Source organism: Pinus tabuliformis, chromosome 7 (genome assembly GCF_031772625.1).
Source record: "Pinus tabuliformis cultivar Carrire ecotype Pingquan chromosome 7, CPIR1, whole genome shotgun sequence".
NCBI lineage: Eukaryota > Viridiplantae > Streptophyta > Pinopsida > Pinales > Pinaceae > Pinus > Pinus tabuliformis.
In genome coordinates this window covers 642,427,951-642,445,719 of record NC_142293.1, presented here as the reverse complement: position 1 = coordinate 642,445,719, position 17,769 = coordinate 642,427,951, and the positions used below count along the sequence as shown (strand labels likewise).

General features: G+C 40.6%; 1 protein-coding gene across 6 annotated transcripts in view; it reads left to right on the top strand.

Annotated features, from left to right (window-relative positions):
• The first annotated feature begins 3,432 nt into the window (after positions 1-3,432).
• Positions 3,433-17,769, top strand: part of LOC149249088 (putative ATP synthase 24 kDa subunit, mitochondrial) — an 89,347-nt gene continuing 75,010 nt past the window's right edge. The window contains exon 1 of one of the 6 annotated variants that reach the window (XM_089458630.1): positions 3,433-3,672. Coding sequence is in view for 1 of the 6 variants with exons in the window: in XM_089458632.1 (XP_089314758.1) it covers positions 6,009-6,081 (73 nt within the window). In the remaining 5 variants the exon portion in view is untranslated. Of the gene's footprint in view, positions 3,673-5,555; positions 6,082-17,769 lie in introns of those variants that run through there. The other 5 variants (XR_016266730.1, XM_089458625.1, XM_089458626.1 and 2 more) reach the window with 5 other exon arrangements.

Genomic DNA, 17,769 nt, shown 5'->3' with positions numbered 1-17,769 from the left:
CTTTTATTACATGAACTTTTCACCAGGGCTATTACAGAGTAGTTGATGATTGCCCTCCTCGGGGTCTTCCCCGATGATAAACCTTCCTGCCCCATTACATACTCTAGTGAGTCTTTGTTCCTCTCGACACCAGAAATATAGATTATGTCTTAAGGAATCACAGTTCTCTATGAATGAGATACCAGTAAGGGGGCTGGGTAGGGGTGGGGGGGGGGTGGGTAATAAATAGCAGCATATGTCTAAAGCCCAAAGTTCCCACTACTCTCCAACTTGCTTACTTTGACCATTATTGCCATATCGGAGTGTGATAAATCACACAGATTCATCCGTGTACACTGCGTCCTCCCCCGAGTCTTCTTCGATCAAGATTTGTTTGTTATCAGACGATTTGACATGGGAAATAACTAAAAGTCTATGCTTTTTGGTTTATAGGAGATTTCATACTCAGTAGTGTACTCTCCTCTATTGCCACCTCACCAGCCTTTAATCTCCACGTACTATCTTTCTCGACAAAAAATGGCACTTTGTTGTAACAATCATCCCTTGCATTGGTTACAAGTTAGTTGCATCGTCTAATTCCCAATAATCATTAAACACTTATTGGGGCTCCCCCCCGGGGTGTGTACCCTGCTCACCGTGTCTGTCCACATCTGATCACATCCCTTCATATCCAACCCAGCTATGTTGGCACATTCATCCTTGAGTTGTCTTAATTGGACCTCCTCCGATGCAAAACCCCCTCGGATCGCCAACTCCTTTGCCCCTTCATTCTCCAACTTGTCGACCAGTTTGTTGGCAATCATCAACGAACAAGGTGAAACTCCAAGTTTTGCATGCGATCCAGGTGTTCGTGAATCATCTCTATGATCTGGCTCAGGTGCCAATGCCTTGTCACTTTCCCTAAGTTGGAGCCGCATTGTAACCTTCTGACTGCCCTGATTGCCAAAGTGGAGTCTCCCTCTAATGTGCAGTGATGGAGATTGGCTCTGATCAAAAAGTCTAGCCCTTGTTCCAGAGCCAAGAATTTTGTTGCGTTGTTCATCGTTGTGCCCAAATTTGACTAGTAAATTCGAAGGATTTTACTAGTGTTGTCCCGTATTGCCCCTCCCGCACTAGCACGACCCAGGTTGCTCTTTGTGGCACCATCGAAGTTTAACTTTAGAAAACCTACCGGTGAAGGTGTTCAAGACTCTGCTAATACCTGCACTCTTGGTTCCTTTCTCCTATGAAGCGAATGTTGGATTCCTTTCAGACATAAGGTTTATAGGTTTCAACTTTCTCGTTTTGTAGGATTGTATTTTCATTTCGCAGCTGGAAACTTAGGATTGTTCCCTATGTTTGGTGCAAGATTTGGGAGATTAATGAGGAAGTCAGGGAGGATTTCTCTAGGAATATCCATTGGTTTCTCTCTTTCCAAGCCGCCCATATCACAAAATCATGACTCAGGCTCTAGGTAATATTAACCCCTTCATCTTTCAGTATTTCTCCTCTCCAATTGTTTAAAGTTATCTCAATATTGTCTCTTTGTCTATTTGTCTTCTGAAAGACCTGAGTAACCCAGTCCCATAACATAGTTGTGTATTCATAGTTATTCAGGATATGGTTGATAATTTCTTCTTTCTTTTGGCATAGGCTACATCGTAAAGGCCTGAGAAGCCCCTGCGACAAAGATTTTCCCAAGTAAGGATTTTTTTGTGCATTGCCAATCAAATGAACAATTTGATTTTCAGCCACTGCTGAGATGACCAAATTTTGTTCCAGTTCGGACCTTCAACATTTGGTTGATTCTCCATGAGGTATTTGTGGGCTTCCTTCAAAGTAAATTGGCCACCTTCCTGTCTTCCCCATCAAAGTTGATCCTCATCCTCCGAATGGAGAATCCTTTGTAGCTGAAGATCTTCATTTAGGCCTTGAGCCATTTGGGCTAGTGGTTGTTGTGTGAATTGATTTAGGATTGTCTATTGTCTCCATTTTTTGTTGGCTCCCCTGAGGTCCTATTACTGATGAATTGTTCTTTTACCTTCTACTTTCAGTGTCTCCTGGAGTGCCATTTGTTCTGGTCCGACTAATTTAGGTTCCTTCTACCATGCATCTTCCCAAAATAACATTGTTTTGTCGTTCTAAATCTCCTGAAAGCATTGCTCCTATATCAATCCTCAATTACTCCAAGCCAAGTTCCATGTGGCAGATCCTAACATTCTATCATTAAACTTAATTAAAGCCCGAGGGTGCTAGTGTGGAGCATATTTGGCTTTCCAAAATGAAGGCAAGGGAAAATTTACATTCTTAATCCACCGCCACCATAATTTAGCTCCATAGACAACATTTAGTTTTTCTAAGTCTAGCAAGCGTAACCCTCCCTGTGATTTTGGATTGCAAATTTTATCCCAACTCAGTAGCGCCCATTTATTTTTTTCCTCTACCCCATTCCATAAGAACTTCCTCTAGATTTCTCTTCTTTTATTGAGGATGCCTTTAGGAGATGGGAGAACTGATAATAGAAACATAGGAATTGCCAGCAGAACTGATTTGGTCTTCCTAATCGGGGCGAGGAATCGAACCAGTGAATTCACATCAAGGAGTGTCTTAACAAAGCATCCGATCACCGTCTATCCAAGACACCGTGGACGATATAGTTGCTACTCTTTAACAAACTCTATTGTACATAATTTCTCTGCATACCATTTCTCTTGCACTTCTCACACACCCTTTCTCTGCACAACAAAATCATAGCAGTTTCATATTAAATTAATATGTCAAAGCTTCTTCCACATATTTTTTCAGCCCCTCCCCCGCTTACGTAAGGCATCTGGTTCCCCCATCAACTTTGGCATCATTAGGGTAGAGCAGTAGCAATGTAAGGCATAATAATGTCAGAGCACTCACCGATGAAATGACCACTCACAAAATTAGTCTTTTATTATAAAATGATTTTTGAGGCACTGACAAGTACCAAAAATAAATCGCCCTTCACAAGAGAATTATGTCACATCAAGCCTCACTCAACCATTAGAAAACCAGAAATAAGATTTTCAGAAATTAGAAAACTATTTTTGAATTTACAAACAAATAAGAATATTCAACATTTTTTGAAATTTTGATTAAAATTGCAAAAACTCGACAAAATAATGGATAACCAACAAATTAAGTGCCATGAACAATTCAAAACTAATAAACATACCATATTTATTTAGATTTTTATTTTTATTTATAATTTTTACATATATAAAAATATTATATATATTTTATTTGTAATTTTCACATATATACAAATTATTTATATATATATAGAAAAACTTTTGTCTAAAATTAAAACGATTTTACACTAATAAATAGCATTATTAAACTCAACTTAACAATTTCTTTTAGTAACTTTAAAACTTTATAAACTTCAAATTAGAAAATCATAAAAACACTCGACTAGACTGTAAGTACACCATGTTAATTTAGGTTTTTAATTTTTAAATACATTAGTTTAGGGTTAACCCAGCAGCATGAACGAGGTTTTAAGAAGGCTTTGAAGTCTGCGTCCATTCTTTAATGTATAATAGCGTTCTAGCGGCCGAAATCACAAAAGTCTGAGAAGAGGAGAGGAGAATACAGGAGGACGAAGAAAAGGAAGAAGACCAGAGGATGGCCTCTCTTACTCGTGCTATGCGTCGGCCGATATCGGTAATTTATTATTCAAATCTCTTGCGTTTTTCTTAATTTTTGAGCCAAGAGGCTCATTCTATAGATTTAATATATATTAACCGCTTGTTATATTATTAAAATCCATAAACAATTATAGTTTTGGTACATTATACTCGAGATTTGAATTGCTGGATGAAAGTGTTTTTTTATTGCACTGATATTTCTGTTACATGCATAATTCGTTTGTATAGAATTATTGTCTTTTTATTCAATCCGAAAACAAGGACAAAATTGCTTTATGCAGATGCTCCAGACTCAGGAGCATTCAAATATATCAGCCTTTTGGCTAATCCACACTATTTGGAAACAATATATATAGAAAAGATACATAAAATTTGGGGTTAAGTGTTAAATTCTTTTTTTTTTCTCCACGTTATACCAGACTATAGTTGATACTATTGCTTTTTAGTTGCCATTTGTTTGTTGAGGTACATCTTTATTTGAGTCCAAGCTCTCAGATACATGAGCTCTCTTTATGCTTCTTGAATCCTTATCCATGGGCAGATTCCCGTCTTTCTATGCTGGAGCTATGATCTATGTTGATTCAATACCTCTCTGGATAATCTATATTGATCCGGACCTGTCCCCTTCACACCCATTTGGTTGGTGACCAGATTGAGTCTGTGTTGCTGTGTTTGGATGATGTCTTTCCATCTCCTCTTCTTCATCTTCAATGTGGTTTGTAAACTGCCATCCCCTTTGGTTAGGGGCTTGTCTCTTTTCTTTTCGCGTGAGTTTTTTTCTTGTGGACAAGAATTATGAAGATGACCAGCTTGAAAACTGGTCTGAAGGCTCTATTTTCATAGTCTAAACCCTGTGTTCATTGAAAGTTTTCATGTTTTATAAGAATATGATCGATAAGACCTTTCCTAAGGTCAATCTCTACACAGATGAAGATACCTTTTGACATTCTGTCCTAGTCTATTTTTTTAAACTCGCCCAAAATATTTTCGATATTCTCCAATACCTGGTGATGCAAGAAAGGAAGAGGTAGGTTTGGCAGCCTCACCAAAATCTCCATTGTTGTTACCACCATGTTTATTGCATCAAACTCTAGGAACCATGGGGTAACATAAAGCCTGGCTCTACCCAAGAACTATGGGCCTTTGTTTAAATTTTTTTCCTTATCTTCCTGTGTCTCGAAATGTGCTACGAAAAAACCTTTGGAACACAAATAGAGATTACATTTTGTTGGACAATGAAAATGCACCCATATGAAATGCACCCACGCATATGGGGTCTTCTAGTTTCTGCCAAAAAACCATTAAACCTACATATTAATGTCATGGTTTGTAGATATGCAAAATCAGGTTTTACCTTTGAACTTATTACATTCATGGCTGGTACCTTATTTGGTTTCTCAACAATGTAAGCGCCTGGCATGTTTTGAGGCTGTGCCTTGAGTAACATTGTTCCCTTTTAATGCATCCTCGAACAATATGGATCCACTAAAATTTGAATTAGGGTTTTTGTGGACTGAAGAGCCTCCTCACATTTGCAGGTTTAATATGATGGTCGAGTCCTTTCCCATGCCATAGTCTTCAAGCCGGCAGGAATCCCGTAGCACTTTACCCTCCTATTCCATAACTGGAATCCCGTAGCACTTTACTCTCCTATTCCATAACTTGGAGTGTTGTTGGTATCCTCATGTTGATCTGTATGATCTGCTTCAATTGTTCCACTAGGTCCCCGCCCCGTATCCAATAGACAAAGGTCTTTTCGCTAAGGGATTTTACGAAAATCTGAAATTTTTTCATCTGCTTCTGTTCCATCACCTGATTCATAACCATATATGGCTTCTTCCGTCTGCTTTGCAGACCGATTTGCAAGAAAAAAAAGAGGTAGAAGCCATGGAGTCAAGACTCATGAAAGCGTCGCATCCCTATCCACGATTAAAATGGCGAAGGAAAAGATTCATTCTTTGAGGTTTTGGCGGCTTTGCAATCCCATATATGGACAAAACCCACGATGTACAAACACGCTATTAACCAAATCCATGAAAGAAAATGACATCTGCAACAAAATTGAAAAATAATTGCTTTATTAAATCTATGCAAGAGATCCGGATCTACTAGGAAGGGATCCGACCTCCACACGTTTGTGACCCAAAAAATCCCTCCTCGCTTCCTGTAGTGACGACAACTGTGCAAGCCATTGCATAGCATGGCATCAACGATATCCTATCCATAATCACTTTTGAGCAATCACAATCCGAACCATTCACTTGGCGAAAATGCTTATCACCTAAACTGAGACCATCGTTTACGTCAGGGGCGAGCTGAAATTTGACGGCGACGACAGAAAATTCCTTGCGGATGAAAAACCTAGCCATTCTCAGAGAGCTTCTCAATCCGGCACATCTTCCTCAAAAATTAAACAATGTATTGAGTGAGTCACTGAATGTTGTTCATTCAGATACCATAACTAATAGGGGCATTCATTATCTTTGTTCAAGAGTATGGTTGTTAAGTGATAATCTTATAGTATGACTTATAAATGGTAATCATATTACGATGTTTTAATTTTTGAATGATAGAAGTAACTTGCATATTTAAATTGAGTCATTATGTTTAAGCTATCTCAGTCTGTCATGCCGAAAGAACATGGATAGAAGTTATGCGTAGTAGCTGTTAATTATTGTTTTTTGAGTGAAGGAAGAGCTTCACAACAGTAATGGAAAAGTGAATTAAAGAATTGAATATAAACATCTCTACAGTGTCTTAAAGGTTTTTTTACACTAAAATCAAATCACAATTTTAAAAATTGGACTTGGTCTTCAAACTGGGCATCTATCAAATCGGGTTTCATACAAGAACCAAACTAGCCATCGAACTAGTTGACTCCAAAGCTGGGGATCAGATCAGAACTGGAAACAAGTTGGACCCAGAAATTAGTTAACCAAAAAATACATAAATATTCAAATTGAAAAAATAAACAAATTCATGTGAATCCAAACCATTGTACACAAATATGCAAAGTTTCTCATATATATAGCAAGTAAGGGTCATCTAACCAAAATAGCACCGAGTGCAATCTATATTTGAACCAAAAATGCATCAACAAAGAGGCTCCACATGGCCTTTAGTGTCAAAAAAGAATCATCAAAATCATTGCGTATACTGGGATCCTCATCATAATTATCACCCTCTAAGCATTAAGATAAGATACAAAAAGCTTAACATGTTAAATTGAGATTTTGTTTAAGTAACGAGTACATTTTAACTAGGGTCATGACAAAGGAATTTAATCAATGCCACTAACAACAATGTACATAGAGGGCTTGGTGCTTTTGATTAAATCCTGTGGAAATGTTGCAATCCCCCAATCCTGAAATCCTAAAAATTGTTAAATCTGCTGGATTTTGAGCAGGATCTAAAATTCTATGTTTTCCATATCAATGAGGTTGGAACCACTTTCATATATCCCAAAACAATTAATGGTGTAAAAGTGACATTCTCCTTTATCTTCATTTTCATCCCTCTATTTCTAAGAATTTAACATTACCATTAATTACATAGCATACGTAGGGCCTTAGGGTTGAATATTAACTTATATATATATATATATTTTTAATTTAATAAATTTGCATTTGGAGGGCTTTTGGTTGTAATGTAAGAAATTGTCTAGTTTGATGCCATCAATTGAAATGGTTAGGCATCAAAACAGTCAAATCAACTAGTTCCAGTTTGGTTCCAATAAAACTGGTTTCAAACCAAAATTGAATTGAACTAGATTCAATGAACTGGTTTAAAAAAAAAGACATAATTTTTAATGAAAATGCCACTGTTAAGATTCCATACCATGATTCAAAACCATTAGAGTCAAAATATGCAAAGTTCTCATTTACGTACCATGTGAGGGTGAATACATCAAAACAGTCAGATCAACTAGTTCCAGTTTGGTTCCAATAAAACTGGTTTCAAACCAGTGTTACTTGGGAGCGGGAGCGACATTTTCAGAAGCTCCCGGTTTGGGAGCGAATCCCAGAGCGTTTTTATATATATATATATATATAGTTTATATTTTTATATTTTGATACGTATATGTCAACAAAAACATGTAGAATAATGAATTAGATATAGAAAACATAAAAAAACATAGATTGAACCATATAACAACAATCATCTAGAAGTTATAATCTTCATCAACCACGTCCACAAGTTAGTAACATAGTAACATACAACATATTGAGTCTCATGATTCATCAATCTTAAAGTTTCAAGCTTTCAAAATTCAATATATAACATTTATCATCATTGATCACCAAAATTGTAGTTGTAAGCTAAGTGTAACCATTACAACAAATAATATCTAACATGAAATGAAATGTTATAGAATGAAATGAAATGAAACAACTTTCAACTTTCACAAAGCATCATATTCATAATCCATTACTAATGAGTTATAATTGCCAACTTCAAACTTAAATTGTCATATATTGTTTAAAAAAATATCATAATAAATATGAAAGAGTCAATAGTTATAAAAACTACTAGAAACTAGAGAGAAGTAAATCTATTATCTATTTCTTATGCTTGGGCCTCTTGCCACCACGAGAAATGTCTAATTTTTTAGTCTTGTTGAAAAATCAGGATCTTTGTCATTACTATCACCCTCTAAGCATTAATATCCAGAGGTATCTTTGTCATTACCTCTGTATCTGTATAGGGATCTTTGTCATTAATATCACCCTTTAAGCATTAACATAAGATAGAAAAAGCATAGCATGTCAAGTCAAGATTTTGTTTGAGTGATGCGTACATTTTTAGGAGGGTCATGATAGAGGAGTTCGACAACCAATGTCACTAACATTAAGGTACATAGAGGGATTAGTGCTCTTGATTAAATACGAGTTCTATACCCTAATACATGACAAAATTCAATGGAAACATTGCAATCCCGCGATCCTGAAACCCTGAAAAACTGATAAGTCTGCCGGATTTTGAATGAAATCTAAAATTCTACTTTCTCCATATGAAATCCAATGAGGCCGGAACCACTCTCAAACATCCTGAGTCATTTTATGGTAATGTTAAAATTTTAAGTAAAAGGATGAAAATGAAGATTAAGGAGAATGTCACTTTTACTTTAAGAATTTAACATTACTATGAATAACATATCAATACTAGGGCCATAGACTTGATCATTAAGTTGCCCCACTCAAAAATTATTTGTTTCTTTCAAAAAAAATTGCATTTCGAACATTTCTACAAATTTTTTTTGCAAAAAAGGCAAAACGCTCCCGAAAAGGTAGGGAGCGAAATTTTTTTTAGGGAGCGCGCTCCCGACCCACTCCCGAGTCGCTCCCGCCCAGAGCACGGATTGGGAGCGGGATTGAGTGGGGGGGGGGGGCGCTCCCCCGCAACACTGTTTCAAACCAAAATTGAATTGAACTAGATTAAATGAACGGGTTTAAAAAAAAGACATAAAATAATTAATTCTTAATGAAAATGTCACTGTTAAGATTCCATACCATGATTCAAAACCATTAGAGCCAAAATATGCGAAGTTCTCATTTACGTACCATATGAGGGTGAATACATCAAAATGGCATCGAGTGCAATGCATATAGCAACAAAATACATAGTGAATGAGGCTTTGAATGGCCTCTAGAGTCCAAAACCATGCTATAAGCTATTGGGACACTAGCTTACTACAAACCACTAATCAACATGATCACTCATCAAACTCATCACCACTATTAGAAATGGGATCATCAACAGGATTTACATAAACATCATGTAGGTCAAAGTCTTTAGACTCCTCGGATTCCTCAAGCTCAACCAAGATTAACATACCTAACTAGTGATTTTGGTTTGAGTGAAGTGTTTATCTCCTTAACCATATAATATGGTAGAAAATGCTTGACATTCCCAACCAATTGTTTTAGTTTGAGTGAAGGGTACATTTTTTGTTAAGGCTATGGCAGAGGAGTTCAACAATCAATATGATGAACATCGGAGGAGTTCAACATTCAATACCACCAACATCAATGTACATAAAGGGCTTTTGCTCTTGATTAAATGCCAATCCCATACCCACATACATGATAGAATTCAATGAAAATGTTGCAATCCTACCAATCCTAAAATTTGGAAAATTGTTAAGTTTGCTAAATTATGAGAGGGATATGAAATTCTACCTCATGTGAAATACTACAAGGTTGGAACCACTCTTAAACATCCTTTTTTTTACTAGAGGAATCGACAATTGGGTTGAGCTAGTATTTGTGTGACACAGGGTCAATTTTGATTGCTACTGCTATAAGCTAGGTGAACCACACGTGCCCTCGCACATGGCCTTGGATCGCAAACTTTGTTTAATACTTCATACACGACGATTGCCAATTGAGTTGTGTCCCCAGGGGTTGAAACTTGAAGGACATGGGGGTGGGCTTTGATCCACTTCTGTGTGTAGTGGTCTCAAGATAATTTAATATAATCCCTTTGGACCCAACCACACATTTGACCACTACAATAAGGTGTCCCCATGGCTTCAGGTTAAGGCCCTCATGGGAATTGAACCTTACCCAACGATGAAAAACTACTTGCTTTTCACCATTGGATCCAACCCCTTTGGGCACTGTCAAACATGCTAAAGCAATTAATGGTAATGTTAAAAATTTAAGTTAACATTTCCTTTGTCTTTCCTTTTTATGCTTTTACTTTAAGTATTTAACATTACCATTAATTGTCAACATTGCTAGGGTTGAGTTAGGGTTAGGGTTTAGGAGGGGGAGGGTTGGTTTTATAGCCAAGGAGGCTATTTTAGGAGGGAAATATCCCTTGGTTTCTTACAAAACCACTCCAAAATTGCCATCACGAGTCTTGGACTCCCCCTTTGTGTGTCAGATCTGACCAATCGATTAGGGTTGGAATTGGTCAGTTTGGGTTGATTTGTATTGGTAAGGTACCAAACTGATACAAACTGGCCATCTGGTCCAATCACTTAGCCAGTTCTGTCATGTCCCTTCTCAAAAACATTTGTAACAGGGTGTTGCTACACAATTTTGCACAATTTTGGCTAAGGAAGAGAACCCATCATTTTCGACTTAGGGACTTAGGAGGCAATTCGACTTAATTTGGTTGCTAGTGGAATGTGTGGGCCACCCACATGGGAATTTGAATTGGCCCATTCAAATAGCTTGGAGGGAAAATCGAATAGGTGGATGGAGGGGACCACATGAGGCAAGGGAGGCCCAAGGAGTTATAAGGAGGGAGCAACTCTCATTTTGGGATGGATTCATACATCTTGCAAACAAAATCACTTGACGGTTTACTCTGTTGTTTAGCTGAGTCAACTGACTGTTTAGCGACGAATCTATCAAGCGGGAGATTCAACCTCTACTTCGAGGGACCATCCGTGCCTGCCCTAGAGAGGCAGTTCTACAAGGATTTCAGGAGTTCCGGGGTAGCGTCATAGCACCACCAACCAACGCAGAGCGGGGAGTGTGTATTTCTGGATAGCCAGAGAATACACAAAGGGAGATAGACACCAACAAAGATCAGATTGTTTGTCAGGGAGTTAGAGAGCTGAGATAGCAGCAATAAACCAACATTCTTGCTGAGTTTTACAACCAGCATTCCAGCAGTTCGAATCGCTGGGCTAGGGGACAACACATAGGCCACTCAACAATTTTTCATGGAGCTTAGGAGCAGGTGTCTTAGGCCAAGAGCTCACCCGGGAATTCAAGGATTGGATAGCAAGGGTCAGCCCAACACTTTGGGGGCATTTCTGGGAGGATTTACAGGCAGTTTCCAGCAAGCCGAGTTTTGCAGTTGCAGCTGAGGTTGGGCTCCAAGGGGGTTGAATTTCAGAAGTCTAAACTAGCCAAAATCCTTTCTAGGTTTTTGAAAAGGATCCCAAATATAAAGTTTCATAATTTTCTCAGTAATAGAGCTGGGGTTTTAAGCCGTATCTTTGCATCAGACAGTGTAAAATTGTTGGGGATTTGATAGTGCCTTTGGGGGTCAATTTTGGGAAGTCCAAATCGGGCCAAACCATTTCTGGGTTTTGGCCAAGGAGTTTGTGGCTGAAGTTTCATCATTTTCTGAGCATCAGAGGAGGAGTTTCTTGCAGTCCCTTTCCAGGCAACAGTAAAGTTTCCTGGGTAGCGCAGAGCATTAGAGGAGCAGCCATTTCCAGCGTTTGAGATCATTGTATTATCACCTGGGTTTTGTCATGCTTGCCAATGAGGCAAGCCCAGGTGCATTTGTCCATGCTATTGTACTTGCTCCATTGATTAATAAAATGGCTCAGCTCGTTCTTAATTTCAGAGTTTTTATGCGCATTTGCTGATTGTTTAAATTTTTTGTGCTATAAAGCGTTTTTGCTTTGCATATCTCTATTTATTTAAGTTTAGAACATTACAATGGTATCAGAGCATGATCTTGGCCCAGCTGTGGGAAATTAGCCAGAATATGGAAGCTTTGGGTATGAGTGCACAATGACGGGTGAAACTGTAGACATGGTTCAAGGGAAATCCAGTATGCATAAATTTTGGGGTAGAATTCATTGGGACGATGAGAGGTTGGCCCAGTTGAGGAGGGTGACAGACCAAACCCATCCTCACCCTTACAACAAAGACGTTAGCAGTGAGCAGGCCGTGGGGGTGTAGCCATCTACATCGTGTGGTGAAAGTCGACCAGATCAGGGCACCAGATCTCCTGAAAAAGAGCAGACAAGACAAAGAAGGTTAGAGGGTGAGACCAGGGGGTGCTTTTGCTAGTGGAGACCTGGCTTTAGATATCAGGAGCCTGAGGAGGAGGTTGAGCATGATGCTGAGATCCCACAGGATGCTGAGGAGCACATCGATATACTCGGTGTGGCACAAGAGTCACCTTTATTAGAGACCTCTTTGATAGCCCCAGTTGACACCCTGGTGGAGAGGATAGAGCCTACTCGCATAGAGCCATTTGTTGAAGGGGTGCCATCCCTAGACGAGATGCCAACAGTTGCTGAGGTATCTGGAGTCGTGACTGAGTTTACAGGTGATAGATGCCCACGACAGTTCCATCAGTTTCAGGCCGACCTTCTAGCATTAAAAAGGAAGGCCGCGTTAGTGTGAGAGGCGATTCTGCAGCAGAATGAGGAGCTGGAGGGCATGAGAGCGGTTTGTGCCAAGTCCACAACCAAATTGACTCACGTTGGGGAGCAGTTGGATTCCCTACTGGTGCAGCTAGAGTGCATGTTGGAGCGTGAGAGCAGCCCTCTTCGGGCATACATAGACGGGGTTGGCAGCACTGTTAGGTTACCTTGGCCCATTGGACAAAGGGAGACAGAGCTACCTAGTCAGATTGTATGTATTGACCAGGATAGCGAGATGAGACGACCTGAGTTGCATAGGGTGCAACACCTGCATGCTGGGGTTGTTCTATGTGCGGAAGTTCGTGCATTCGATCCCTCTCTTGGGGTTGGGTGGCAAGAGATTTTGAGTCGGTACTCGGTGGAGTGGACTATGGAGATGGTAGTGGACCCAGGTGGATCTCAGCAAGAGTTTCCAGGCACTGGGGATCTTGGAAGCCCCGAATGGCCTTGGGATCCGTGAGGGACTACCTATCATTTCCCATGTATGCCAGTTGACTACAACCAAGATGGTGCAGTTGACCTAGCAGTTGAGCATGCACATTTGCTAGGGGAGTCTCGGTCAGCACCAATGGATGACCAGTTTATGGACAAACTCTTTTGGTTTTCTTGGTATGGCATTTGTACACGGGATCATTGGGTGATCAACATACTCTGGCAGCAATTTGTCGAAGGAGGTGGCATGGGCAGGCCACTAGACGGTGCCTTGCATGGAGCTGGGGGTTCTTCACTTTTGTGCGGGGCACAAAGGATGCAAAGGAGCGAAGCAGTGGTGGCATCACTGCTGACACATAGGGAGAGTCACTTCTTGGATCCCTCAGGGAGGATTTGGAGGGAAGATCCATTCATCGGCGGGATAATGATGCGATGGTGGAGGTGATGATATTGATCGGGTGTGGCCTAACACGTAGAGACATAGGTCTAGGCCATCATATCCAGGGATGTGCGGGAGCATCTAGCGTTGAGCAGTGGTCTACAGGTGCGCATGGAGATGCATGGTGGTGTGTTGTAGTGTGTTGGACTGCGTTGCAGAGTGGGAGTGCCTCACATCGCAGTGAGTACATGCGGGGAGTGATAGGTGCAGTGACACAGGTAGGAAGCAGGACGATACAGGATGGCATAGCTGCAACCGAGGGTATCCATCAGCGTATAGGGGTAGCTGGCGATGTACAGTGGCATGTCCAGGAGTACTGGGATGATCGGTGGTATGCAGAGGCGTATGGTGCTGCACAACGAGGTCTTGGAGTGTTGCCTCCAGGGACACCCATGGACGGAGATACCAGGCATACCTTTGGGTGTAGTTCACCCAGGATCGATGGGGACACAGATGAGCGATACTTGATGGTATTCGCGGGGACTCACACTCCTAACCCTCTTCTATGTCACTTACAGGAATGGGTAATCTGGTTGTCCTTTGACACTCTAGGCACGAGCAACAGGGGACGAGGATCTCACCCAATATATTTGGATGACATTTGGTGCGATAGAGGGGAGACTTCTTAGCGGGTGCGGGAGTTGACAGCCACAGGTCGAGGGATGAGGTGATCACCGACAGGGATGGCATATCATTCATCACTGATCCTATGCCGGGGAGATGGTTACAGAGGAGACATGTTTCACTCTTTCCACAGGGCATGTCTAGACATGCATGAGTAGAGGATATCGTGTATAGCTGAGATAGTTGTCCAATATTTATCTGGGTTCTTGACATTGTATCAACACAATCTCTAGAGGTCAGGTAGCCGAACCAGTGGCGATGGTTGGCAGGACCAGGATGGATCTGTGTACACTGAGTTGATTGCGCGTATCAAATAACCCATCTATTGGTTGCATTCAAGGGTTAGCTATTTGGCACACATGGTTTCCAGTGGTCATTAGTACTACATAGTGGCAGGCATCGAACAATTTAGCTTGCCTCAGATTAGTTCATGATATATGGAGCCTATATACGAGTGGCGTACATGGACTAGAGATGAGGGCCAAAGGGATTCCATCAGTTGTCAGGGCTATGCCACAACAGGTCTGCCTATGGGATGTAGGGATTTAGTTGATCGATAGATCACTCGTGATGAGCGAAGTCGTGGCAGAGAGTGATATAGTTTGCTCTTGGGATGACACATGGGGGTTCATAGAGGGTTTCATCATATGGGGAGGCAGACATTCTCTATTGTTGCACAGGTTCGGATTTAGATTTGGATGGGTAGGCCTTGGTGCCATGGAGATGCCTAGGCAGGACGTGTCTCGTCTCTTTCAGTGTTCCACCATCGAGTTCCTGGAGAGGAGGATACTGTCTACGCACGATGGGGAGTATGACATAGTCAAAATAGCGCAACGTCAGCATGGTGGCACCACTCTGGGACTAGCAGGGAACTGGGGCGTCACAACTCTTCACAGCTCAATAATCTTTAGGAATGCGCTGGCTACTGTAGGGGGAGATCATACATATCTTCCATTGCGCTTTAGCGAGTCCCTGATGGAGCAAGGGACTTCTGGTACTTGCACCGGGCAGGATAATGAGTGGAGTGAGGGGAGCTTCATGTTGGACAGGATGGCCTGGGATCTTGGTATTGAAGGATTCTTCCATATCAGGATAGTGCTGAGGTCAGGAACTATTCAGTGGCACATCTGGGATTCTGGCACATGTTGCAGTGACAGTGGGGAGCAACAGTTAGAAAGGATGCTCGTTTAGGCATTGCTTGAGGACAATCGATTTTTGGAGCGTTGGAAGAACTTTCTGGATGAGGATGCCACTTGGGAGGGTGAGCACATATTGGAGCACTCAACTTTGAGGTTGCTTAAGGGCAAGCAACATTTGGGAGGGGAGGACTATCATGTTCCTTTTCAAACACATTTGTAATAGGGTGTTGCTACACAATTTTGCACAATTTTGGCTAAGGAAGAGAACCCATCATTTTCGACTTAGGGACTTAGGAGGCAATTCGACTTAATTTGGTTGCTAGTGGAATGTGGGGGCCACCCACATGGGAATTCGAATTGGCCCATTCGAATAGCTTGGAGGAAAAGTCAAATAGGTGGATGGAGGGGACCACATGAGGCAAGGGAGGCCCAAGGAGTTATAAGAAGGGAGCAGCGCTCATTTTGGGATGGATTCATACATCTTGCAAACAAAATCACTTGACTGTTCATTCTGCTGTTTAGCTGAGTCAACTGACTATTTAGCCACAAATCTCTCAAGTGGGAGATTCAACCTCTACTTTGGGGGACCATCCGTGCCTGCCCTAGAGAGGCAATTCTACAAGGATTTCAGGAGTTTCGGGGCAATGACATAGCACCACCAACCAACGCATAGTAGGGAGTGTGTATTTTTGGGCAGTCGAAGAATACGCAGAGAGAGATAGAGGCCAACAGAGATCAGATTGTTTGCCGAAGAGTTAGAGAGTTGAGATAGCAGCAATAGACCAACATTCTTGCTGAGTTTTACAACCAGCAGAGCCAGCATTCCAGCAGTTCGAATTGTTGGGCCAAGGGACAACGCAGAGGCCACTCAACAGTTTTTTGTGGAGCTTAGGAGCAGGTTTCTTAGGCCAAGAGCTCACCCGGGAAGTCAGGGATTGGATAGCAAGGGTCAACCCAACACTTTGGGGGCATTTCCAGGAGGATTTATAGGTAGTTTCTAGCAGACCGAGTTTTGCAATTGCAGTTGAGGTTGGGCTCCAAGGGGGTCGAATTTCAGAAGTCTAAACCAACCAAAATCCTTTCTGGGTTTTTGACAAGGATCCCAAATATAAAGTTTCATAATTTTCTGAGCACCGGAGGTGGGGTTTTAAGCCGTATCTTTGCAGCAGACAGTGTAGAATTGTTGGGGATTGAATAGTGCCTTTGGGGGTCGATTTTGGGAAGTCCAAATTGGGCCAAACCATTTCTGGGTTTTTGTGGGTTTTGGCCAAGGAGTTTGTGGCTGAAGTTTCATCATTTTCTGAGCACCAGAGGAGGAGTTTCTTGCAGTCCCTTTCCAGGCAGCAGTGAAGTTTTCTGGGTAGCGCAGAGCATTAGAGGAGCAACCATTTCCAGCATTTGAGATCATTGTATTATCACCTGGGTTCTGTCACACTTGACAACGAGGCAAGCTAATGTGAATTTCTCCATACTATTATACTTGCTCCATTGATTAATAAAATGGCTCAGCTGGTTCTTAATTCCAAAGTTTTTATCAGCAAAATTGCTGACTGTTTAAAATTTTTGTGCTATAAATTGTTTTTGCTTTGCATATCACTATTTATTTAAGTTTGGAACATTACATGTTCAATATCGTGCCCAATTCAACTGGTTGGTTTGATTGGTTTCGATTTTGGACCGAGATGGTTTTGAAAACTATGAATCAAACCATATTGTATGTCTCTATTTGGTCATCATATTTAGTTAATTGACTTTGATCAATTGTTGCAACTAGGATTAATGAATTTGAACTTGAGAGTAATTGGTGCAACCCTTTGTATTGCTATTTTCTTTAGATACAAGTTGAGAATGCATGAAAAGGCTTGTTGCATTCCTATTCTTCCTCAATTTTATTTCCCCAAAGCATGATTTATTTAGTGAAGGTAGGGAAACCTTTGAAAGTCTGCCTTTTCTCCCATGATTATGCCTTTTTACGCATTCCATACTTATTTAGGTTTTTCATATAACACTATTTATTTCCATTTATATTTTTATACTCAATTTTTATTGACATCCAAAATGAGTTTTGTGCCATCTGCCAACTTTTTCAACAAACTTCCAACTTTGTTTTTAGAGAGAAAACAATAAACATGCTTAATGGGTCCAAGTTTTCGTTTGCAATGACCATACAAGATGGAGAGAAATGTTGTTGTAAGTTTCTCTAGCTTGGGTCCTCAAGTTTTTTATGTTGTAGTAAACAGAGGTCCAATTCCTTTCTTCGAATTCTTTGGTCGTCTTCTTGTTTATTTTTATTTTTTAATCATTTATCCTTGCCCTTTTTAGAAGATATTTTAGGTAGATATAATTTTTTTTTTT